Source organism: Fukomys damarensis, unplaced genomic scaffold (assembly GCF_012274545.1).
Source record: "Fukomys damarensis isolate Sample0158 unplaced genomic scaffold, DMR_v1.0_HiC HiC_scaffold_14, whole genome shotgun sequence".
NCBI classification, from domain to species: Eukaryota; Metazoa; Chordata; class Mammalia; order Rodentia; family Bathyergidae; genus Fukomys; species Fukomys damarensis.
In genome coordinates this window covers 25,857,795-25,882,807 of record NW_022900926.1, presented here as the reverse complement: position 1 = coordinate 25,882,807, position 25,013 = coordinate 25,857,795, and the positions used below count along the sequence as shown (strand labels likewise).

The window sequence follows — 25,013 nt, the reverse complement described above, 5'->3', positions numbered from 1 at the left end:
AAGTGATTCCTGACTGAAAAGCCAGGAATGCATCATGATGAACTCTTTCAAGCTTTCAGGTAATTGTTTTTGAAAAAGTTATCTTTGGACCACCTCTGTACAAATCACCTGGAGTTACATTAAATAAAAGTTCCTGGGCTCATTCCTTATATGGGGGTCTAGGTCTGGAGTGGATCCTAGAAATCTGCAACTGAGTGGATGCCCCAGGTGGTTTTTTATGCACTAAACTTTGTGACTCACTGTTGTAATTGTTCTCAAAATGACTTGACAAATATATTCCTCAGAATTACATGTATTTTTTAACTAAATAGTATGAGTTGTGTGGCGGGGGGTGTATTAGTGAAAAATCCACAAATTTTCAAAAGCAACCTTTAGTTGGTTTGGTGGAGACTAAATTCTCAAATTCATATGTTAAAGTACTAACCCCTAATGTTACTGAATTTAGATATAGGGCTTTTAGGACATGATTAAGGTTAAATGAGATTATAAGGGTCAAGTCCTAATCTGATAGGATTATTAACCTTCTGAGGAAGAGAGAAGTCTCTTTCCACACAGAGGCACAAAGGAAAGGCAGCTGTCTGCAGGTCATGAAGAGCCTGCCTCAGGAACCAACCATGATGATACTTTCATCTTGGGACTTCTCAACCTCCACAAGTCTGTCTCTCTCTGTCTCTCGCTCTGCCCCTCCCTTACCTCCCCCATATATGTGTGTATGTATGTCTGTATATATGTATATAGATTTATGCACACATATCAGGGTTCTTCAGAGAAACAAAACTATAGGTAGATGCAGATGTAGGTATTGAGAAGTGAGTGTTGCTTTAAGAAATACTGAAACAAATGAACTTTGGATGAGCTTTTTAACTGAATAATGGGAAATGGCTGGAAGCTTTCTGAATTGCATGCTAGAAATACAGTTTTAAAGGCAACTCTGATAAGGTCTCAGGTGGAATTTAGCATGTTATTTATTTAAAGCTGGAGGAAAAATAATCATTATTAAGTTAGAATTTAGCTGAACTGTGTTCTAGTGTGTGCAAAAAATATAACTTTAAAGTGATGAAATCATATTTAAGGAAGTTTCTAAGCAAAGTGAAGAAGGAGTGGTTTTGTTCCTTCTGACTACTTGCAATAACATGGGAAAGCAAAGAGATAGAGATAAACTGAAAAAGGAATTGTGAAGGTAAAAGGATCCAGAACTTGAAGACTTTGCAAATTCTCAGCCTATCCATTGCAAATAATGAGAAAGCCTATTCTGAATACAGTACCAAAGATGTGACTAACCATCTTTGATAAAAAGTTTATGAAATTGTGCCAACAAAACCACTTCCAATGTGAACTAAAAGGAATGAAAATGGAATGAAATTCAGAAAGGCAGATGGACTTCTTAGGTTTGACAGGTCAGAATGCTAGAACTATTTGGCTGCCATGTTGCTCTGTTCTGTAAGAGGGGAAATGTCCCCAAAGGTCATTGAGAGATCAGCAGTATCACTTCTTTAGTTTCAGCAGTCAAATGGCCTCTCCCTGGAACCTTGAAGACAGAGCTACTTGGAGCCATGAGGGTGATGCTGCACCCCAGTGGGCCCAAAGGATGGAGTATTCCACTAAAGGGAATTATTCTCAAGCCTTAAGATCTGATGGGATTTGTCTTGCTGGCCTTTGGACTTCTTTGGGACTTATCACCCCTTCCTTGCTTTCAGTTTCTTCTTTTTGACTGGGAATGTCTACGCTATGCCTGTCCCACTATCCTGTATTGGTAGCACATAATTTGGTTTCTTAGGTTCACATCTAGAAAACCATTAATCTCAAATCTTACCTATATCTGATTTAGATCTTTAGACAAGACTAGACTTTAGAGTTCATGCTAGAATGAGTTAAGACTTTAACTTAGGCCATTGGGATGGAATGAATGTATTTTTTATGGAAGAAAGACATGAATTTGTAGATGCCAGATGCAGAATGCTATGGGCTGAATTGCAACCCCCTCAAAATTCTGTGTTGAAGTCCTAACCCTCCATGTGACTGTATTTGGAGTAAGTCTTTTTAGGGGTTAAGATTTAATGAGGTCATAAGGAGGGATACTGATCTGATAGGATTAGTGGCCTTAGAAGAACCTGGAATAGAAATATCTCTGTGTATCTACTACTCAAAGGAAAGGTCATCTGAGCATACATGAAGGCATTCATCTATAAACCAGGAAGAAATTCCCCTAGAATCTTGCTATACTGGTGTACTAATCTGGGACTTCTAGTCTCTGAACCTGTGAGAAGACAAATTTCTGTTGTAGAAGCCCATCCAGTCTATGGTACTTGGTTATAGTAACCTAAGCAGACTAAGACAGAGCATATTTTAAAAAGCAATTAGAACAGCTTTTGAAGCCAGGAGAGGTGGCACATGCTTGTAATCCTAGCACTCTGGGAGACTGAGGCAGGCTGATCCTAAGTTTGAGCCCAGCCTGGGCAACTTAGCAAGTTAGTGAGACTCGTTCCAAAATAAGGGTTAGGGGATGTAGCTCAGTGTGAAAGCCCTGTATTCATCACTAGTACAAATACACACACACACACACACACACACACACACACACACACATGCCAAAACCTAGTTCACGTTGCATATTTGGGAAAAATCTTCAAAATTGGAATGTGAATCCCAGGTGTTATAGTTGTCTTAGTGTCCAAAAACCAATCCCAGTTTATGTTTTTTTATACCTTGGATGTTTGTTCCAGAATTTCCATGATGAATTGATGGCCCAGAATCTTTAGAAGTGTGAGAAATATAGCTCCACCACCCTGGCCTCCTTGAGTGTTGTGCGAATGGAATGTAGGAAATTTTTCATTATGGTGATGGCAGACACCAGAGGAGTCTGCTGTGCTGTGCCTGCCCGTACGTAGTTATAACTCTGAACAAGCAGAGCTCACACATGTACTCAGAAGGCAGCTTCCTTATTCTCATGCAACTATCAGGTAGTCTTCATCCACTTTCAGGGATTGTTCTAGTCCCTAGGGGTACAGAGGAGACAAAGAAGATGGCACTCCTACCTGTGGGATTTACCCTCTGGTTGGGGAGACAGACAAAAACTACTTATACGTAATGGAGAAAGAACAAGTAGCTTGAGACAAAGCATCTGAGTAATCTTGCATGGACAAGGAAGTCAGTGGTTGAGTGGGATGCATGATTAGTATTTTGGGGGTCTGTTTATGCATACATGGAAGCATTCTGTGGGCTTGCATGAGTGACTCACAGCTGAACTTCCTTTGGTCCAGTAACTCCTGAATGAATATAAAACATCACTCAGACACATGAATTAATCCTTTTTATATGATTGAACTCAGACTCATAGAACCATAGTTGGCTGGATGCAAGGACTATGCCTTCTGATTCAATATTTTAAGAAAGGGATGACACAGCCTGGGCACAGCCTTTTTTGAAGTAGCAAGCCAGCCCTAGGTGCCCTGTCCACAGATGTCACTTCCACATGCTCAGAAACTCAGAGGCGGGTTTGAATTATCATCTTCTGAGATGTCAGCAGATTCTTTAAATGGTAAAATTGCTTACTTATTTTGCTGTGGTTGAATGATTCAGCTTTTTTTTTTTTTTTTTTTTTTTTATCTCCTAGCAAGCCTCTCAAAGCCTTAAGGGAGTAGTTTTGGTTAGCAAAGTAAGAATGGGGTTCTTAACTTTGAGGGGGCTAGGGTTGTGAAGGGGGGCTCCTTGGAGAGTGTGCCAAGGAGAAGTAGCTTCAAGCATGATGAGCTCTGTCAGCTGTACAGTAGTCCTGTCTTTTACATTCAGTTTGCTGATTTTCTTGTGGGAAGCCAATTGGCAAAATTATAAGTGACTTCCATTCAAGGTGTCTGAAGAGTAACCCAGAACTATCACTGCAAGTCCCCACATACAAGGTCTTGCAGTCAGCCATGATCCCAGCAAACAGGCAGCTGTGCCAGGTGGAATAGCCAGCCCCTCACAGACAGCCTGTGCCTGTTCTAGAAGACTCCCTGACCCTGCAAATACAAACAGCCAAAAGACCTCAGCGTAGACCAAGCTCATTCAGAAGTGTGGTCCTAGCAGGCCTGGACCAACAAGAGCCTTCCTGGGTCAGAATGAGGTTCCCAGAGAGTAAGTCAGTGAGCCCTCCCACAGTTTGGGTTTCTGGACTATATGAAAGTCCATACAAGCCCAAGTAGATACCTGTTTGTCATGAGGCACAATACCAAAGCCATTTTAATTTCAGCTTTCAATACAGTAAATGGTTCCAGACTATTTTGTACATCCTTAGAGGTATTAAAATACCATACCATTTTGACACCAGTAGAAGAAATTGACTACTTCTACTTAGAAATAGTATAACAATATATTTTTTTAGAAAACACCGCCAAGCTCCTTTGAATCCCTAAATCTGAAATGATGGGTTGTAGAGTCCATCTGTCCTCTCATTTATAGCAGTGATTGTTGCTAGCGTCATATGATTTAACTTCCCTTTGGTTGGTGTCTTACAGATGAGATCTATGGAAACAGCCTCATTTCTACTGTGATCGACAGCTGCAACTGCTCTGACTCCAGTGACATTGAACTGAGTGATGACTGGGCCGCCAAGAAATCTCCCAAAATTACAAGAGCAAGCAAATCTCCCAAACTCCCAAGGTAATGTTAGTCTTCAGATGTTTTCCCTTTTTTGTGCCTCTGATGTGGCTGTGGCTGTGCCTACAACAGAATCCCATCAAAACTGATACTTGGGGGGTGCATTCTGAACCACCTTCACTCCAGAATGTGGCCCAGTTCCAGAACCTTTTCTTGCTCAGATAAACTTTGTTATGTTAAAGAAATAAAGAAACTGACACTTGTGCAGCAAGATCAATACCCCCTTTTCTTTTCTTACCACCTTTTTCTTCTGGAAGATTCTGCTTGGAATAATTACAGCTTTTCTTTGTTTTCCTTCAGGATAGAAAGACACCCAGTAGGAAGTATGCTAAACCCTCGGAACTTCTCTAGGGGTTATCAACGATGGTAGGTGACAGGGGTGGCTGGAGCTCACAGGCTTGTTTTTTCTTCCAGTTTAAGAAAAGGAAGAAAAAGGTCTTACAATGGGTGCAGTGTGTTGAAGACAATGCCAAATTAAGTACCTACAATGCTTCCATTAGGAAAATTATAGTAACATACAAAAATAAAGTTTCCTAAGAGTTATCTAAAACTAGAAGACTAAGAGTAGATGGAAGGACCTGGGTTGACATAGATGAGGACACCACCTTCTTCTGTGTTGCCACCATCACAGACTGTATGACTTCGGTGTTTCCTTATCTGTGGACATTAATGAGTGAACCAGATCCTCACCAAAATCCTTGCTAGCTTTACATGAAAAATTAAGGTGCAGTTTACATACAGATATATATTATACATGCCCAAATGCTTGACTTAAAGCAGCTGGGTCATAGGACAGTTGCTATACCAGTGTGTCTTTGCCTGGTGTAAGATAAAGAATATGCCCCTCAGGCCAGTGATTTAGCTCAGTGGTTCCGTGGCCTGCCTTGCAAGCGCAAGGACCCGAATTCAATCCCTGGTACCAAAAAAAAAAAAAAAAAAAAAGAATATGCCCCTCATCCCAGAAGGTCCCTTGTTCTACTTTCGTTTGATGTGACTTCTGTCACAACAGATTAGTTTTGCTTGCTATTGTATTTCACATAAATAGAATAAAAAATGTTGTACCCTTTTTATCTGGCATTTTTGCTCAGTGTAGTAACTTTGAGATTCATCTATTTCATCACATGTATCAGTAGTTTGTTTTTCTTTACTAATCTGTGGAATTTATTGGGAATGAATAAATGTGTTTGTCTTTTTTTTTTTTCTACCAGTCAATTGATATGTAATAGTTCCCAGTTATAAACATTCTAATACAAGTCTGTTGTGGGTATATATGCTCATTTCTCTTGGGTATCCACATAAAAGGGAATTGGAGGATCATGGGTTAGACATATGTTAAGCTTTATTGAAAACTACCAAACTAAACTATACCATGTTAAATTCTGAGCAGTACTAGAAGAGAGTTCCAGCTGCTTCCATTCTCACCTACAGATCTATAGTCATTTTTTAAAAATAATTTTACCCATTCGAGTATCTCCCATGATTGGTAATTCTGAGCACTTTTTCATACATTTCTCATACTCTGATTAGCTATCTAGCTACTTATCACCTTTTGTGAAGTGTCTGTTCAGGTCTTTTGTCCATTTATTATTGGACTGTTTTTCTGAATTTGAGTTGTAAATGTTCTCTTTGTATACTAGATATAAATATTTTGTCAGATAGTTCAAAATAGTATCTGAAGATATTTTACAGTTAATACCTTGCATGCCCTGTTTAGGAAATCCTGGTCTACCCTAAGGCTATAAAGACAGTCTTCCTTTCCAGCACCTTTTAGAGTTTCAGCTTTCACATTAAAATCTCAGAATAGTTTTACATCCAGATTAATTCTTTTCTACAGTGTGAATTAAAGGGTAAACATTCATTTTTTTCATATAGATACTTAGTTGCTAGAGCAGTCTGATTTGTTTTTTACATTTTATTCTAAACCTTGTTAAAATTGTACATAATATGATGAACTTTTCAGCCAAGCATGATAGTGCACATCTGTAATCCCAGCACCCAGGAAGCTGAGGCAGAAGGACTGCTGAGAGTTTGAGGCCAGCCTGCGCTACCTAGTGAGTTCATAGTAAGACCATGTCTCAAAAAAAAAAAAAAAAAAAAAAAAAAAAAAAAAAAAAAAAAAAAAAAAGAAGAACTTTTCAATAATTCCAATATTCTAAGCTTTTTCCATTAGTTAGGCTGAGAGAAAAGTTCCCATGCAGACATTTAAACTGTACTTCACCTGTAGATGTCCTTTTAAGGTTGTTGCTTCTCTGTGGTTGGTTCCCCTTCCTCCTCTCCCTACCTAGAATCCCCTCTACACAGCAGCCAGGCTAATGGTCCTAGCTCACAGCTTTACTCAGCTCAATCTCTCATCCTCCCATTCCTCAGAATCCCTGAGGAAGTTTTTCATCAGGCTTGCAAGTAATATACAAGGAGCTTAATGCATTTTTTTAGGATCTTGTAAACTTTACAGTATTCATTGTTATAAAACTCTCCTTGGAGTAGACTGGCATGAAACCTGTCTTCACATTACAAAGGAGTTAAAGGGAATAGGATCAAAAGGCAGCAGAAAAACTTTAGATGCACTGATTTGATTTAAATATTGCAGGTGGGAAAGTATTAGATGAGTCTGTTGAAATCCAACCTGTCATAGAAAGAATTTTAAAAATCATAGTGGCCTTTGGATAAGAAGTGACTCTTCCCTCCTGCCATTTTCCCTAAACCTAATTGTGCAAATGTATGTAGACATTTACAAACTTTCTGTAGTAGAAAGAGAAAGAGCTAATTTTCTGAGGTTCCTTTCAAATAAATCACTTGATCTAATCTCAGTGTATTTTTAAATATTATATATGTTATTCAGCATGCAACTGTTATTCTTTCCTCATGTTCATAAAGCAAAAGCAGGAGTAAGAGTTTTGTGAAATTAGGGTTCTGGCCACTGAGAATGGACATCCACGGCAGACTGTCTAGACAGGGAAGCAGAGTGCTGGGTCCAGCCCTGCCCTCTCTGTGGGTGCCTGACTTTCCTGGTGTTGTCTCCACAGGATCAGCATTGAAGCCAGGAAGTCTCCCAAGCTGCCCCGGGCTGCTCAGGAGATCTCCCGGTCTCCCCGGTTGCCTATACGCAAGCCCTCCATTGGCTCACCCAGCCTGACTCGGAGGGAATTTCCCTTTGAAGACATCACTCAGGTAGTAGAATGGGTCTGACAGTGCTGGTCTGATTTGATTGAGCCCTCTGGCCACCTGGATGTCCCACCTTTCTGCCCCACACACTGTCATTCCGGCATACAGGCTCCCTGGCTCGGCTCCACGTGCCTTTCTGCTGCCAGAATCTTCCTCCCGGGGAACTCTGGCTGAGATACTTCCCCACTTCTCCACTTTGCTGCTCTCAAGCCAATTCTAGTCCAGCAGTGATTCCCCAGTTTCTGGGGAGAGAGCCCTGGTCACAGCCCCCATGGTCTAGTTCTGTCTGAGTCATCCATGACATCTCCTCATCTTTGTTTTTGCCCCCACTTCAATACCTAAGTGCAATGCCATCTCTGTCATGAAGGCTTTCTGTACTGGCTCAGGCACACGCATGGAACATCAGGTGTCTGACTACCTCTGACATCTCTCAGGGACTTTGTTTTACAAAATCACTATGAGTCCTGTCTGTTCTATTAGGTCATAAGCTTCTTGAGGAAGTAGATTTTGTTTATCTATATTATTGCTCCTATGCGTGTACACACACTTGAGCGTAGTAATAACTTTTTGAAATGTGTTTTACTTGAATGAGAAAACAGGTAATTGGACAAAATCATAACATTGTAGCTGTTTCCAGGGAAAATATCAAGTGTATAAATGGATTTGTATATAAGATTTCCTCTCATGATTAGGGGAAATGAGAAGCAAAGAAAAAATGTAACCAAAACACTTTCGTGGTCTATTACAATTTTTTATTTACTTATTATTTATTTTTTAAGTGGGGTCTTACTATATTGCCCAGGCTAACCTCCAACTCCTGGGCTCAAGCCATCATCTGGCATTAGCCTCCTGAGTAGCTGGAGCTACAGGTATGCAGCCTTTTTAAACTGCATACATATAGACATGTTGAGAGAGCAAGCACTCCTAGCTCAGTGTGCCACCTCTAGAAAATGGGAATTCAGTGTGCTCCACTTAGCATCTGGTCTTTAAAAATGGCCAAATTACAGATGGAATGAATATTTCTGGCAAATATATTTTATATATAATTTATATTTATTTTTATATATATTTAAAATATATATATATATTTTTTTTTCTTTTCTTACCTAGTTCTAGAGATTGAAACCAGGGCCTTTACACTGAGCTACATCCCAAAGGATGTTTTTTTGTTTTGTTTTGTTTTGTTTTGGTTGTTGTTTTTTTAAATTCTTGATACAAACACTCACTCTGAATTGCCCAGGTTGGGCTTGAATTTGAAATCCTCCTGCCCCAGCCTCCTAAAGTGTGGTAATTATAGGCAAGCACCACCCTCTCCAGTACATATTTGTGACTTTTAAAGCAATAAAGAGTAACATTCTTACAAGTGACTAATAGAGATATGTCCTCAAGTATAGAAGTAGACTTAAGGTTTGTTTTTTGTTTGTTTTTTTTTTTTCATATTTCTTCCCCACAGCACAACTATCTTGCTCAGGTCACATCCAATATCTGGGGAACCAAATTTAAGATTGTCGGCTTGGCTGCTTTCCTGCCAACCAACCTCGGTGCAGGTAAAATACTCATTCTCTTCTCTCACCATTCCTGTTAGAAATCAGACCCAAAAATCAGGTCTCAACCTTTGGCCATTTAAAGTAGAAAACAAGCTCTTAAAATAGCACAGATTTGCAGATTAGTGATGAGTATGTAAGTTGCTTTAAACCTTGACTCCAGCCACTATAATTTTGGAAAAATTAGAATTATCACTCAAATTGGCTTTTGCCACTGGCTCTATAGTTTGTTTATTTTGTTTTTTTGGTACCGGGGATTGAACTCGGGACCTTGTGCCTGCGAGGCAGGCGGCAGAACTACTGAGCTAAATCCCAGCCCTAGTTTTTTTTTTTTTTTTTAAGATAATTCCTGATTTAGCATAACAGAATTACAAAAGTAACAGAAATATCCAAAATCTGCATCTGAGCTCTCAAAGATTTCCAGATATTTTGAATGGGCAGATTTTGATACTACTGTCTAAGTCCTTGAATCAAGAAATTTCTAAAGAAAGTGGAAGAAGAAAAACATTAAAGAGTAGAAGAAGTTGGCTGTTTACAGTATAATTCTTAGTGGTAAATATAAATCTCATTTCTCAGTATGGATAAACATTCTGCCCATAATAAGTTTGAGACAAAGAAAAGCAGTGAACCAAGGGAGTACAAACCTGGGTCAGAATCCACACTTGCTCATTTGCATTCCTGCCTAAATGAGTAGTAATTATTTGTCATGTTTACCGCAGAGATAAAAATGAAAATGCAGGGCTGGGGATTTAGCTCAGTGGTGCTGCTGCCTGCCTCACAAACGCAGGGTCCTGAGTTCAGTGCCCTGTACCAAAAAAGAAAAAAAAAAGAAAAATGCAAAAGATCCTTTTCAAAGGAACTTTCTTTTGTTTGGTAGAACCCTCTTTGGGCTGAGTAGTTACGTTGTTACTCCTATCTTCCTTGGTTGCCTACTCCTTTCCTGTTTTACACATCCTCTGTGAGACCGAGTAAGGCTGTGACCCTTTATCTCAGATATGTTCTGTGTAGCCTACAATTATTTTTGAACAATTCCAAATCTGTCTGTAAGAGTTGTTTCATACACAGATCCTTTAATATAAATTATTCTTGCAAATCAGATGTTAAAAAGACCTGTTGCTATGTGTGTATCTTCAGAGATTTTATTAAAGAGTATTCATTTGGATTTTGAGGTTTCTCAGCTCAAAGAAAAAGAAGAATGAAAGTAAAACATAAAACTGACTTGGAAAAATAACAATATACCATCCCTTTATAAAGCATAGAACACTCTTAAAATGTTTTCACCAACCTGGAAACTCTCTAGTGACCAGAGAAGTTTGTTCAGGTATTCATCAGTGCCCTATTGACAGATATCGTTGATTTTTAAAAAACACTGTCTGAATATCATTATTATCCCCAAATCAGTTATCTGAGAACTTTGCCATCTGCCTGTAGTAAATATTGCAAAAAATAATGGAAGTGTGAATTTACTTAATGGATCTTTTAATTCTACATTTATTTCTTGTATGAGTAGATCCACAAATAAACCAATGAGGACCTTAGAATGAGAGAACCTCTGAGTGCCTCTGAGGACCTACTGCTTTAGATTACTCAGCTCAGTGCCTAAGACAAAAGCTTGCTTGATGATTATCCTCATCCATTTGGGTATATATAGTATTAAGCTAAAAGAATTTTCCACTCAATTTTACTAGAGAAAAGAACTTTATCTCTATGATTCTAGAAGGTATATTATATATATATATGGTACCCCATTAAATGTTTTCAAAAACAATATATACTCTAAAGGATTTAAAAAGTGAATGTTGTTCCCTACATTTGATAATTTATTTCATTGGATTAGAATATCTGGCCTGTTAAATTTTAAATTTTTGCACTTCTTAATTTTAAAAATATATAAGATTTAGCCAGGGATTTAGCTTCAGTGGTTCTGGAGCCTGCCTTGCAAGCACAAGGACATGAGTTCGAGCCCTGGTACAAAAAAATAAAATAAAATAAAATAAAATAAAAGATTTAAAATTCAGAAAATTAAAAGGAGTGTATAATAACTCTCTGATCATCACTTTTTCCCATCTAGTTTTCTTCCCTAGAGGCAACTGAAAATGTTTTCCTAATCTTTCCTCAGGAGTTCTTTTAATTTCTTTCTGGATCTGAACAATAAAGAGTGGCACTTTAATTTATTAAACATTAAGCCATACAGAATTTTTCGACCACAATTTATATTGTCTTTCTTTTGAGGACAGAGAAATAAACACAGGGTTAAAGCCATTCTTGCTGTTGGGTTGAAAAGTTACCTTATCTACCCGTCGCAGCATTAGCCTTGGACAGAAGCTTCAGCTAAGCAGTCATGATGTGGGATGTTCAAGGACTTGACTGTGGAAATGGGATGTGGCTTGCCATCAAAAATAATCTGTAAAGAGGGCCGGGAATGTAGCTCAGTGGTTCTGCTACCTGCCTTGCAAGTGAAAGGACTTGAGTTGGATCCCTGATACAAAAAAAAAAAAAAATCTGTAAAGAACTTCTGTGTCTACATATCTCACAGGAGATAGTATTAAACATAAAAAGGTTTTTTTCTGTCAGGTAACAGGGGTCAAACTGAGGACCTTGCACTTTCGAGGCAGGTGTGGCACCACTGAGCTAGATCCCTGGCCCAAACATAAAGAGTTGACAGGACCTTTCACCCTAATTTTAACATCTTATGAAACTTCAATCTGGATTCATTATTTTTTATTTTTTTATTATTATTTTTTTGTTTTGTTTTTTTTGAGACGGGGTCTCACTATGTAGTTGAGACCTCACTATGTAGTCCAGGCTGGTCTCGAACTCACAGTGATACTCCTGCCTTAGCCTACTGAGTACTGGGATTACAGGCATGAGCCACCATGCCCGGCTGGATTCATTATTTTTTAATTTATTTTGTCTAAATATTTTAGTTGCAATCTGGGCTTTCTCTTCAATGTTCCTGTTAATCAAATTAAATCTTAAAGTTAAAAGCTGTGTGGAAGTTCCATATAAATCTCTGTTCTGATCATTATGTTAAAAGTTGAAAGACAGTAAAGCAAAAATCTAATCCTGAATGATGATATCATTCTGTTCCTATGTGATGCTTGTCTCCTGTCCCCTACCTGTTACTTTCAAACAGCTCCTTGATTGCCCAAATGTTTCCTAAGCTTGACACTCTCATCGCCACTGTTTTCACTAAATTATCCTTCTGCAGGTGAAGTTTTTAATAATATATTTTCCTACCTCAGCTCATCTCTCCCTCAATGGATTTAAATATAAGGTGTTTTGACGTTCAAAATTCTTGGTTCTGTAGATGGACTGTTGGTGGAGTAGCCAAGCTAGACTAAATATTTACCATTGCTGTGTCTAAAACCATGACCTGCATGGCTGCGTGTATACCAGGAGAGGTGAAGAGCTCCTTAGGCCCTGGGTCTGCCTGTGCAGATTTGTCTTCTTATGACAGGGAACACAGCACTTCATTCCTTTTCCCGAGACCCCACTGGTACAGAGGCTCTTCTCCACCATGTCTACTAACTGTGCCCTTTTTCCTCCCCACAGTGATCTATAAAACCAGCCTGCTGCATCTCCAGCCACGGCAGATGACCATCTATCTCCCAGAAGTTCGGAAGATTTCCATGGACTGTATTAACTTACCTGTCTTCAACCCAAATGTTTTCAGTGAAGATGAAGATGATTTACCAGGTGTGTCCACATACATGGACTTATATATCGTGATCCCTCTTAGCGGATTGTGCAAGGAGGGCAGAGTAGTAAGTCACTGCAGAGTATGGCCTACCACTTTGGTCTGGAAAAGGCACACTCAGCTAGGTAAGGTTAATAGATGGAGTGTCTTGGGTCAAAAAGAAGACGACAGATGGGTACCTATTTGAGGAGGAGGAGGAGAATGGCTCCTTAAAATGGCAATGGCCTCACATTTACAAAGCCTTCTCCCATCTGCCTGTGTTCCTCACTATAACCCTCTTAGTCATTTGCCAGATAAGATAAGTTAGCAGGACTGAGATAGCAAAACTGAAACCCATCCAGGGATCTTAGTCAAACTCTGTCCTTTCACACCCACATAAAGAGTGTGCTTGTGATATTCAAAGAGCCCTATGTCTCAAATCTGCCCCACCTCCAGGACACAAGACGGCCCAGTCCACTGCTCTGCTTAAAGGCCCAATCTGAGTTAAAGGTACAATCTGGTACAGTTTTTAAATTCCAGTTTTACAAATTGTCAAGTATTTACGGAATCTTGTTAGTTTGTTTTTTGATGAGAAGATCCTTAAAGGATCCTTTGTTGATTAATAGATTGGAATGATTTCTAGTTTATCAATTAGTTGTATATAACTATTCTCAGTTATGCTAGAGTACTTTAAACATTTGCTTTTCTAAGTAACAGTCCACCTGTACTTTCATGGCTACAGAGATTCCTCTGCTTCCAACATCAGTACCTTCAATATGATGAAATCTCACAGACTTAAGCCTCATAGTACATCGTCTGGTCTTAGATTAAGAAGTGTCTTTCAGACTTTCCTTTAGCACCCTCATATTCTCCCCAAATGCAGCAAATACAGTGCTCTCCTGTATTCAGTTTCTCCTGCAGTTGTTGTCTTTGCTGTGTCTGGTTCTAGTGAGGAAAGAATATACTATCTTAGGGCTGTATTCAGTGATGGTGGCTCAGTAAAGACACTTCTCTTTTGGAATGGAAGGTACCTGCTATCAGTGTTCCCTACAGGTCAGAGAACATCTGGAAAAGGGATCTGAACCGGATTAATAGGAAACTTGAGATGGGACCCACATTGGTGCAGCCAGAGAATAATTGTGTCTCGCTGGAGCCCCAGGAAAGAAGGAAGTTACAGGCCCCAAGGGCAGGCTTGCCTTTTTTTTTTTAAATGTCTTACCAGAAATTGAACCCAGGGATACTCTTCTTCTGAGTTATACCTTTACCTCTTTTTATTTTGAGACAAGGTCTTGCTAAATTGCCCATGGTGGTCTTGAACTTGTGGTCTTGCCTCAGCCTTTCCTGAGTAGCTGGGATTACAAATGTGCACCACCATGACTGGCTTGTGGACTTGACTTTTGATAGGCCATCTGGCTGCATTCTGCCATTCTGGTCCTAGGTCAGCCAGCCCGTTAGATATTATTTCTTGCCCAGCTACCAGTTGCTACAAGACTGTTAGCACCAGGCTTCAGGCTTCTGGCAGTGTTCTTTAAACAGGAGCCACAGTGGCTCAGTGGGTCTAAAGGAACAAAACTGGAAGCTACTTGGTGGGCACTTTCATGAGGGCACAGACAGCGGCTCTGAGCACCTGTCTGCAGGTAACTTCACATGCATGCTCCATGAGATTCCCACTGTAAGGAAGTGTTTATAGGGTTTTATTCAGCATGGCTCTACTTATATTGTTCAAAATGCTATAAAGTAGATAAATTAGGAAATTATCTTTCACCTAATGTGCACATTTGCTAGAGTATTCTTATTACTGTTTTTCATATATTTTACATGGTTCTATTTATAGAAACTTAATTTATGTCCAGATTTCAGATGCACATCTGTTGTGTGACACTATCCATGTCAACCACCCGTAATTGTGGATAAATCTGCTTGGAATCTCAAACATTGTGAGTCTTCAGTGGAGTCCTATATTGTACTGTTGTCCTTTTCTTGCATAAAAGGGTGGGCTACCACAATTTGTGATGATACCACTTAGGTACATTGTACCAAATTCACACTCAAACATGTTCATTGGAAAGCTCTGACAATGCCATTGGCCTACACACAGTGGGCAGGCTACCCATAAAACACCCCAGTTTTCTGTATAACCTCCCAGAAATACTAGAGAAGCTTTGTGAATAGTATAGCTTTCCCCAGGCAAATACACCTCTGCCTCTAGAAACTGCATTCTGCATGCAAAAGGTAAGATGCGTTCAGATGTAATGCTTATACTGACCCAGTGTCATAACAAGTAGTTCCTTTTGCAAGTAGTTTCTTTTTCTAATTTCTTTCCAGTGACAGGAGCATCTGGTGTCCCTGAGAATAACCCATCTTGTACTGTGAACATCCCTATTGCACCAATCCACAGCTCGGCTCAAGCTATTTCCCCCACACAGAATATAGGGCTGGTGCAGTCCCTGCTGGCCAGTCAGAATGTGCAGCTTGACATCCTGACCAATCAGCCAACAGCTGTGGGAGCAGCAGAACATATAGGTGATAATTTGACCCAGTACCCAATCCCCAACCGATACTCCAACCCTGGACAGGTGATTTTTGGAGGTGTGGAAATGGGCCGCATCATTCAGAACCCTCCTCAGTTGCCCTTGCCGCCACCACCACCACCACCACCGCCGCCACCGCCACCACTACCGCCACCACCACAGGGTGTCATGCCGCTGTCTGTGGTGGACCATGGAGACCGAGACCATGAGCACCTGCAGAAATCAGCCAAGGCCCTGCGGCCAGTGCCTCAGCTAGCCACTGAGGGGGATGCAGTAGTCTTCAGTGCCCCCCAAGAGGTGACAAAAATGAACCCCCCACCCCCCTACCCAGGAACTATCCCTGCTGCCCCAACCACAGCTGCACCCCCACCCCCTCTGCCACCACCTCAGCCCCCAGTGGATGTGTGCTTGAAGAAGGGCGACTTCTCCCTCTACCCCACATCAGCACATTACCAGCACCCCCTAGGCTACGAGAGGATCACCACCTTTGATAGCAGTGGCAATGTGGAGGAGGTGTGCCGACCTCGTACTCGGATGCTCTGCTCCCAAAACACCTATACCCTTCCTGGCCCAGGCAGCTCAGCCACCTTGAGACTCACGGCTACTGAGAAGAAGGTCCCCCAGCCCTGCACCAGTGCTACCCTGAACCGCCTGACTGTCCCTCGCTATTCCGTCCCCACCGGGGACCCACCCCCATATCCCGAGATTGCTAGCCAGCTGGCCCAGGGGCGGAGCACTGTCCAGAGACTGGATAGCAGCCTCATTCATGCTACCCTGCGGAGAAACAACCGTGAGGTTGCCCTTAAAATGGCCCAGCTGGCTGACAGCGCCCGGGCCCCACTACAGCCCCTGGCCAAGCCCAAGGGTGGCCCTGGTGCAGCTGTGGCACAGCTCCCAGCACGACCCCCACCAGCCTTGTACACCTGCAGCCAATGTAGTGGTGCAGGGCCCAACTCACAGTCAGGGGCCATCCTGGCCCATGCTGTCAGCACCTCCCCACTGGCTTCCCAGTCCTCCTACAATCTCCTGAGCCCACCTGACAGCACCCGAGACCGTACTGACTATGTAAACTCAGCCTTCACAGAAGATGAGGCCCTGTCCCATCACTGTCAGCTGGAGAAGCCCCTGAGGCACCCCACACTACCCGAAGCTGCTGCCACCTTGAAGCGGCCTCCCCCTTACCAGTGGGACCCTGTGCTGGGTGAGGACGTTTGGGTTCCACAGGAAAGGACAGCACAGTCTGCAGTGCCCAACCCTTTGAAACTGCCCCCGCTGATTCTAGGGCAGAGCCAGCACCTGGATGTGGCCCGGGTACCTTTTGTCTCTCCCAAGTCTCCCACTAGCCCTACTGCCACTTTCCAGACAGGCTATGGGATGGGAGTGCCATATCCAGGAAGCTATAACCCCCCTTTGCCTGGAGTGCAGTCTCCCTGCTCCCCCAAAGATGCCCTGGCCCCAACACAGTTTGCACAACAGGAGTCTGCCGTCATCCTTCAGCCAGCATACCCACCCAGCCTCTCCTATTGCACCTTGCCCCCCATGTACCCAGGAAGCAGCACATGCTCCAGTTTACAGCTGCCACCTATCGCCTTGCACCCATGGAGTTCCTATAGCACCTGCTCACCCGTGCAGAATCCCCAGGGCACTCTCCCACCCAAGCCCCACTTGGTGGTGGAGAAACCCCTTGTGTCCCCACCACCAGCTGACCTCCAAAGCCACATGGGCACTGAGCTGATGGTAGAGACTACAGACAACTTCCAAGAAGTCCTCTCCCTGACAGAAAGCCCAGTCCCGCAGCGGACAGAAAAATTTGGAAAAAAAAACCGAAAGCGCCTGGACAGCCGAGCAGAGGAAGGAAATGTTCAGGCTATCACTGAGGGCAAAGTAAAGAAGGAGGCTAGGACTTTGAGTGACTTTAATTCTCTCATCTCCAGTCCCCGCCTAGGAAGAGAGAAAAAGAAAGTGAAGAGTCAGAAGGACCAACTGAAGTCAAAGAAGTTGAACAAAACAAACGAATTTCAGGACAGCTCAGAGAGTGAGCCTGAGCTATTCATTAGTGGGGATGAGCTGATGAACCAAAACCAGGGCAGCAAGAAAGGGTGGAAGAGCAAGAGGAGCCTGCGGACAGCCAGTGATCTGGAGGAGTTCAAGTGCCGCAAAGCCAGTGAGAAAGAGGATGGGCGGCTGGGTAGCCAGGGATTTGTATATGTGATGGCCAACAAGCAGCCTCTGTGGAACGAGGCCACACAGGTGTACCAGCTGGATTTTGGAGGGCGGGTGACCCAGGAATCAACCAAGAACTTCCAGATCGAGTTGGAAGGGCGGCAGGTAAGGAAGTTGTAACACTGGCCACTGGGTGAAGGATGTCAGTGCTTTGGCCCCATGGGAGCACTTGTCAAAAGGCAAAGCAAAAAAGGGAAACAGCAAGTAGCTTAGGTAGAGCCTGTGGGGTTTATAATGTACCCATTGTAGTCTTTTTATGTATTTCTTTCTCTTATTCCATGAGATGTGTAAGGAAAACTCACTCCATTCCTCATGGTACCTGCTCTCTCAGGCAGGAGCTTTCCAGTGTTTGGTTCTTGTTGGATCCAAAGAAATCTTATCAGATATGCAAATAACATGTTTATACTTCTACTTACTGATATTTCCACTTGAGGCATCATATACTGCCTTTTTCCTGGGAACTGTCTCATAGGTTGTACTGTGTGCTTCCATCAGGGGCCAGCTAGTCTGGATGCTTCTTTTCCTGCCTTGTTTTCTTTTTGTGTCTTTGTTCTCCACCCCCTCCCCCTTTGCAATGCTGTCTAAAAGGATGACGATGGTTAGTACATTCTAGACTTCAGTACCCTTACTCAGCTGTGCACTGCTTTCAGTCTGAGGAATGTTAGTTACCTTTCCCCCACCTTCCATTCCTGCGCATACAAACCCATGAATTTTCCCTCCCCACTTTTCCCAGTTAAAGCAGTCCTCGTTGGTGATTTTTGTTGTGCCATTAAGTAGGATTCGCAGCTGAGCTTAGTATGGCCTTTTAATTAGTTTAATTAGTACAGCTGTTTTCCTTAGGCACTTTAATTTCCTAGTTTTTCTGTTTTCTTGTTGCTTATTTCTGTGTACTTATTACTAAGTCATTCCCTCAGCTCTCTGACAGAAGGTAAGTCTTCTCTGGGTACAGCTCTGCATAGTGGGTGAGTTGTCAGTTGTCCCTACTCCAACCTGCAAAGCTGCTTAACCTTGCTTCATAACTTCCCTCTTTGTTATGTTGGAAATTCCATTCTCTTCCCAATTTTGAATTCATATTTCAATTAGTTCACTCATCAACATTTATCAAGTATCTGCTATGTATCTAACCTAAGCCAGCAGTTGTAGCCCATGTGGCCCATGGGTCAATCTAGCCAGTTGCTTCTGTTGAGAAATAGTTTTACTGAAATATAGCCCTGCTAACTCACTTAATAAGTATATTGTGCTACTTCCATCTGATATTAGCAGAGTTGAGTGGGTATGGCAAAGACTATGCAACCTACAAAGCCTAAAATTTGTATTATATGCCCTTTGTAGAAAACTTACCAACCCCTGCTGTAAGTGTGAAATTATAGCAGTAAGTAAAACAAGGCTGTCACTGCCATCATGGAGCTTCCAAAGGTGGGAGAAAGACCAGAAATGAATCAGTATATATCCTACAACATAATGTAGTAACCTCATGTCCTATGGCTACAGAAAGTACCAAGGTCACAGGTGCAGCAGAGTGAAGAGGAGGAGCTTGGTGGGAAGGAGGTTGTGATATCCTGGAAAGGGGTAGGGAGGCCCTCTTGGAGGCACATTGTACAGTTTTATTTGATACTTCTCTTAATCCTTTTAGCCTGTAGATTCTCCCTTTTCTTCTCTCTCTGTCCTTTGTGAAGAACCAACTTCATTGACCTACAGAATTCCCTGCATTCTGTTTTATGCTCATAGCCTCCCCTTTCATTGTGTCACAGATTTCTCTATTGTTTCCTACAGAGTTGTTAGATTAGAAGCTTGATCAAATTCAATCTCTTTTGTTAGCAAATCTGTCTCACAGATTGTGCTGTCTGCTTCCATCAGGAGCTGGCAGGTCTGGTGACCTATTTCCCACCTTGTTTTCCTCTTATGCTTTGTTCCTCACCTCCCACCACCACCACCAGGTGATGCAGTTTGGGCGGATTGACGACAATGCGTACATTCTAGACTTCCAGTACCCCTTCTCAGCTGTGCAGGCCTTCGCAGTAGCCCTGGCCAATGTGACTCAGCGCCTCAAATGAAGAGACTGGTGTTGGGAGGAGATACCAAGGAGCCTTGGAGGAAGAGCCCATGTGGCTGGATGCCCAGGAAGACCAGAGACAACTTTGCAACTGGATGAGCCCATGAGGCCAAGAAGAGACGCACTGACCATTAGGCATGGTTGTTTGTTTGATTATCCTTATGGTCTGTCTTTCTTTTCTTCTTTCAGTTAATGGCATTTGGAAGCCAAGGGTGTCTAGTGCCTGTTGTTCTTTCAGGAAATGTAGCTTGGCTGTCAAATGTTCTACTGAGTTTGCTTCTCAGCAACCAGGACAAGGGCCTTTGGAGAGAAGACAGACTGCCTTCTAGCCTGCTGTTCTTGTAGGAGGAGTATGCATTAGTGTTCATTCTTCACAGCATCTGGCCTTTATTATCACTAGTGCAAAACAAAAACAGCCAAAGCCTGAAGATTCAGGTTCTCTTAAGGAGGGAAGCATTTAATTAACATTTTATGCTACTTCCAAAAGGTGACTTGATGAATGAAGGGCCTTTGGGCAAATGCCCTGTGTTTGACTAATGCAGGTAGGCTCTGTATAGGGATGATAAAGCAGGATAAATGTGATTTGGTCATCAGTAGTGTCTGGGAAGGACTGAAGGGTGAGGAGGTAAGGCAGGCTCTGCAGACACCTGGGTGACTCAGTGGTATGACTCGTGCAATGGCCACACTCCTCTTCTAAAGATGTTTGTATTGGAAGACTACTAGTCTCATCATATGTCAGTGTTTCATAGGATCAAGGATGATTATTCAGTAAGATTCACTTGAGGAGAAGGTCGGACACAGTAATAGAAAGATCCCAGCCTATGGTAAGGCTAAGGATTTTCTCAGTGTGGGAGTTACTAGATCCCCCACTTTCTGAGAAACATCCTCAATTCTCTTTATCTCATTCTTTAATATGGAATACACTACTAGAAAAATGATCCTGTCATTGTTCTATCCCTTCTCAAAGTTTGGGTGGGACTTGTATTAAAATAACTCCTTTCCTCCTGTTGGCTATATTAAAATTCAAATGACTAGAAATGTTTTCCATCAGATTAGAAATGTAACCAAAAATAACTTTAAGCATTTTCCAGGTATTAAAATATAGGGGGTGTGGTCAAATCTTTCACGCAAATTCCATACTTTTCTCTAAGAAAAATTAAATAAATAGAAGCTGTTTATTGACTGTATGGACTGTTTACTGAGGAAATAAACCACTGAGAAAACATTAAAATTATTAAACTTACTGCGGTTGGTTAAGTTTTGGGGTTTTGGGGTTTTTTTTGTTGTTGTTGTTGTTTTTTTCATTGTTGTTGTTGTTGTTGCTGTTTGAGACATGGTCTCAGTGTGTAGTTCAGCCTGACCTTGAACTCACTATGTAGCCCAAGCTGGCCTTGAACTCATGGCAATTCTCCTGCCTACGCCTCCTGAGCGCTGGATCACAGGCTTAAGCCACCATGCCTGGCTTGTGTTGCGTTTTAACTTCCTGTATTTGGTTTAAAAATTAGAGAAGAGGATGGAGGATTTAGCTCAGTGGTTCCACTGCCTGCCTTGCAAGCACAAGGTCCAGAGTTTGATCCCCATTACCACCCCGCCCCCCAAAAATAGAAAAGTGGTCCATTCCTTTCTCAGCAAAATGACACCACTCCATTCCTTCCAAACTCCTGGTTGTTTCTAAGCAACCAGGACAAGGGCCGTCAGAGAGAATACAAATTGCCTCCTAGCCTGCTATCATGGCTGTACTAACGGGTTTTACAAATATGGTGGAAGATATAGCCCAGCTCTTACTGGAGTTTTCCATTTTATTATGAAAAAATTCTTCGGTGGGTGTGGCATTTAGAATGGAGTTTCAACCTGATTGGCTTTGAGATCTCCAGAGTTTGGTGGAGCACACTTGTAGTTATGTCTGGGTGAGTCAGGGAGGCATAGTGTTAGGATCTGTATGTAGTCCCTTGCCTCTTCCTCTCTGGCACTTTCTCTCTAAGAACTAAACAGCTTTGCTGTGCCACACCGTTCTGCAAAGTCGTCTCTCTTTGGAGCCAGCCCATCATATATTGAAACTGTGAGCAAATCAAACCTCTCCTTTCAGTTTTGAAGGTTGGGTATCATGTTTCAGCAATGAGAAAACTGATTAATACAGTGAATAGATTCTTCCAGAAATTAGCAATGCATTCAAAATTATCTAATTCATTCTTATACGAGTTTCTGTAGCTTGACATGATGTTTCAGTGCTTATTAGTTGTATAATAAGTTATAGCCTGTTTTGGAAATAATTTAAATGCTATTCCCCTGTTTTGTTTTCCAAGAGATGATTATTTGTCTTGCTTTTCATAGTATTCGTAGGAATTATTTTGTTACTATATATTGGTGAGTTATGCCCATTTTATTATTTATTTAGAAAAACAATACCTTTGTAATGACTTATTTGGTAGCAGAATATTTCGCTGCAAGAAATAAAGAGGATACGATATGCTGTTTTTGCTGGATAATTTGTAACTTTTTCTAATTAGGAAAATCCAATAATCTTTTAAAAGTAATTCTTTTCAATTTTGTGGAATTGATTGTATACAAAGAATATTTCTTTCTTTAAGATAGCGTACCCTAAAATAATATTTCCCCTTACTTTGAAAATGTTTTTAATACAAAGTAAAGGATAATAAGAAATGAGAAAGAGAGCTATTAGATAAGAGTAGCAAAGGAAGGAACTATTAAGAAACAAGTTTCAGTTTTTTAGTTCTGATTAGTTTTTGAGCTATAAACCACAAAAGAGTACATTTTAGAACTTCTCTTAAAAAGAAAAAATACAGGGGAAATCAGTCCCGAAAAGAAATTTTCCTCACAGGCAGACCTATCCCTGCAGCCACTGCCAGCACATTCTGCCCACCCCCAGGCTGAAGGAGAATGGGTCTTGGCTGCCGGGCCAGGCAGAAACTGGCCACAGCAGTTGTGATATTGTGTCTTACTAATTAAGGTAGTGGTTTTACTTTAATAATTCCTTCTGTCAGTCTCAGTTAATGAAACACTATTACAGTTAGGACTTTAAGCAGCAGAATTCTAAGTGCTTTATGTTTATTAATACCAGTTTATGAATGTCAGGATACCTCATTGACTTCCTAAATTTAAAAACATTAGTCCAGTAAAAAGTCAATTACATAAAGACTTTTTGAGGGAAATGGTATATTAACAAACATAAAACCTACTTTTGAATTTGTTTAGCTCTATTTCAAACCAAAGGTGTCACAAGTACATGCACAGAAATACCCAGTGAATGTATATCCTGAGAAAAATTGGGACCAAAGAAGCAGGAAACTCTGAAAGCTCTAATGGCAATGTAAATCAGACTTTTGCAGGTTGGCATTATTCTTCCATAGCTGTTGCTTCCACAAGTGCCCCACTCAGACATGCAGAAACATGTAATTTTCATTCTGTCGTCACAGCAGACCATCAGAAGGCCCCAGCAGCGAGCCTGCTTGGCCCTAAGGTTGGAGGGTGACAAATCCCTGGGGCTGTCAGACTTCTCTCTGCATCTGTAAATTACAAGAGATGTCTGGAGAATCTTCTCAACTCCCTCCCAGTTCCAGTATCCCAGGAATTAAGAACTGAACAGTTTAATCTTCCTACTTCACAAGCGTGGATAGTATATTTCCAAACATTGTCTTTTTCTAGAGAATTTCTTTTCCTGAGTCTATGAGCCATCTACTGAATATAAACCAGTGCACTTAACATAATACCTTTAGAGAAATGCATTTGGATTCACACTTGTTCTTGAAAAATTACACAGAAGCACTGATTCCAGGCAAGACCGAAGAGTCCTCTATGAGTGTGCCCTACTCTATGGCTGTCCTTGAGAACAGACCCAAAATAAGTGCCCACTTGCCTTCAAAACCTGAGGGTGGATTCAGAAAGAATGGAAAAGTATAAACTTAGGTGGACTTGCAATATTTAGTGTGTTTTAAGTGTCACAACACCTTCAAATTCAGAAGATTTCTTGTAAAGGAACTTGTTAAAAAAATAACACTTAATGTCCCTGTGTGGGCTGCAGATCACTTGGCCAATTCTATGGTTGTGGACAAAGTTAGCTGATAAAAAACATGTCAGAAATGTCGTTTGAGTACCTAGGAGTTTGTGCACACACAACTCGGAACTCTGCGCCATTTGTGTATTTTACTTATCTTTGGCTGATAAACTCTGAAAGATTGTGGCTTATTTTGTTTCCATTTTCTTTGGCTTCGTGCAATTTTCTTGTAACTTCACTTGTACCTATATTTTCTGTTTACAAGTTCTTTTTAAAGGAAGAGATAGGATTCTAAGATCTCATTTATTGTAGATAAAATTTTTTTTCATGTAGAAAAGCATGGATTATGTGTGAAAAAGGCACTGTATTTACCAAAGGGGTATTGTTTTTGCATTTGTTTATAAATGCATTATTTTGGTACTGTAAATTTAAACATAATAATTTTTTAGTTTATTACTACTGGCACTTTTTCTTTTCTTCCTTACTTTCTACCTCTCTCTCTCTCTCTTTCTCTTGTTCCCTCCTCTCTCTTTCCCTTCCCGTAAGTGTGTAGTGCAGGTGCACAGGTCCCAGACCATACAAGACCACCAACATGTTCTTGTCTAGACCTTGGGAATGGTGCACCCTGCTTTGTTTGCTTAAGTTCCACTAATGTTGTTTTTATTTTTTTAATTTAACATTTTACTTTGTCTCACTTTCCAAGCAAGATCTGTTGAGATGCTCAACTGCATTTCAATGAACTATCCCTTATTTTCCTCTCTTCTTATGTATTTTGTGTGTTAGATTGTGCAGAAGGTATTCTAGAGGGCATTAATGGTTTGCATTTACAATGATGTGGTTTGTCCAAAATATTTTGTTTTTATAATTGAGATGGTTTAATCTTATTTTTTCTTTGACGATTTAAAATTGTAAGAGTTGTCCAGCTATTGCTTAATAAAATTTTGCAGATCAAAAAATCAACTGCTCGTGTGCAGAATTCAGATGTGGATCTTGAGTGCTTTGAGAAGAAATCACCTCACCACTGGCGTGACTTTCACATGCTTCACGGGTCCCTGGGAAACTGCCAGCTGTAATTCGAGACCCAAGGACCCTCTCATTGTGTTGCACACTTTGGGAGGTCAGAAATTGTTTTGTCTTCTTGTTGAACTGATTTGAATTAGCCTTTTTTTTTTTT

The 25,013-nt window shown here is 41.2% G+C and overlaps 1 protein-coding gene across 10 annotated transcripts in view; it reads left to right on the top strand.

The window, feature by feature from the left end:
* The window catches only part of Tulp4 (TUB like protein 4), a 191,751-nt gene extending 166,750 nt beyond the window's left edge, over positions 1-25,001 (top strand). For 7 of the 10 annotated variants that reach the window (XM_033763287.1, XM_033763286.1, XM_033763293.1 and 4 more), the window contains 7 exons: positions 4,494-4,638; positions 4,936-5,001; positions 7,659-7,803; positions 9,251-9,344; positions 12,897-13,040; positions 15,346-17,879; positions 24,787-25,001. In XM_033763287.1, the coding sequence (XP_033619178.1) occupies positions 4,494-4,638; positions 4,936-5,001; positions 7,659-7,803; positions 9,251-9,344; positions 12,897-13,040; positions 15,346-17,879; positions 24,787-24,912 (3,254 nt within the window). In that variant the 3' untranslated portion in view covers positions 24,913-25,001. Of the gene's footprint in view, positions 1-4,493; positions 4,639-4,935; positions 5,002-7,658; positions 7,804-9,250; positions 9,345-12,896; positions 13,041-15,345; positions 17,880-19,711; positions 21,105-24,786 lie in introns of those variants that run through there. The other 3 variants (XM_010625230.2, XM_033763288.1, XM_010625232.2) reach the window with 3 other exon arrangements.
* Positions 25,002-25,013: the final 12 nt, after the last annotated feature.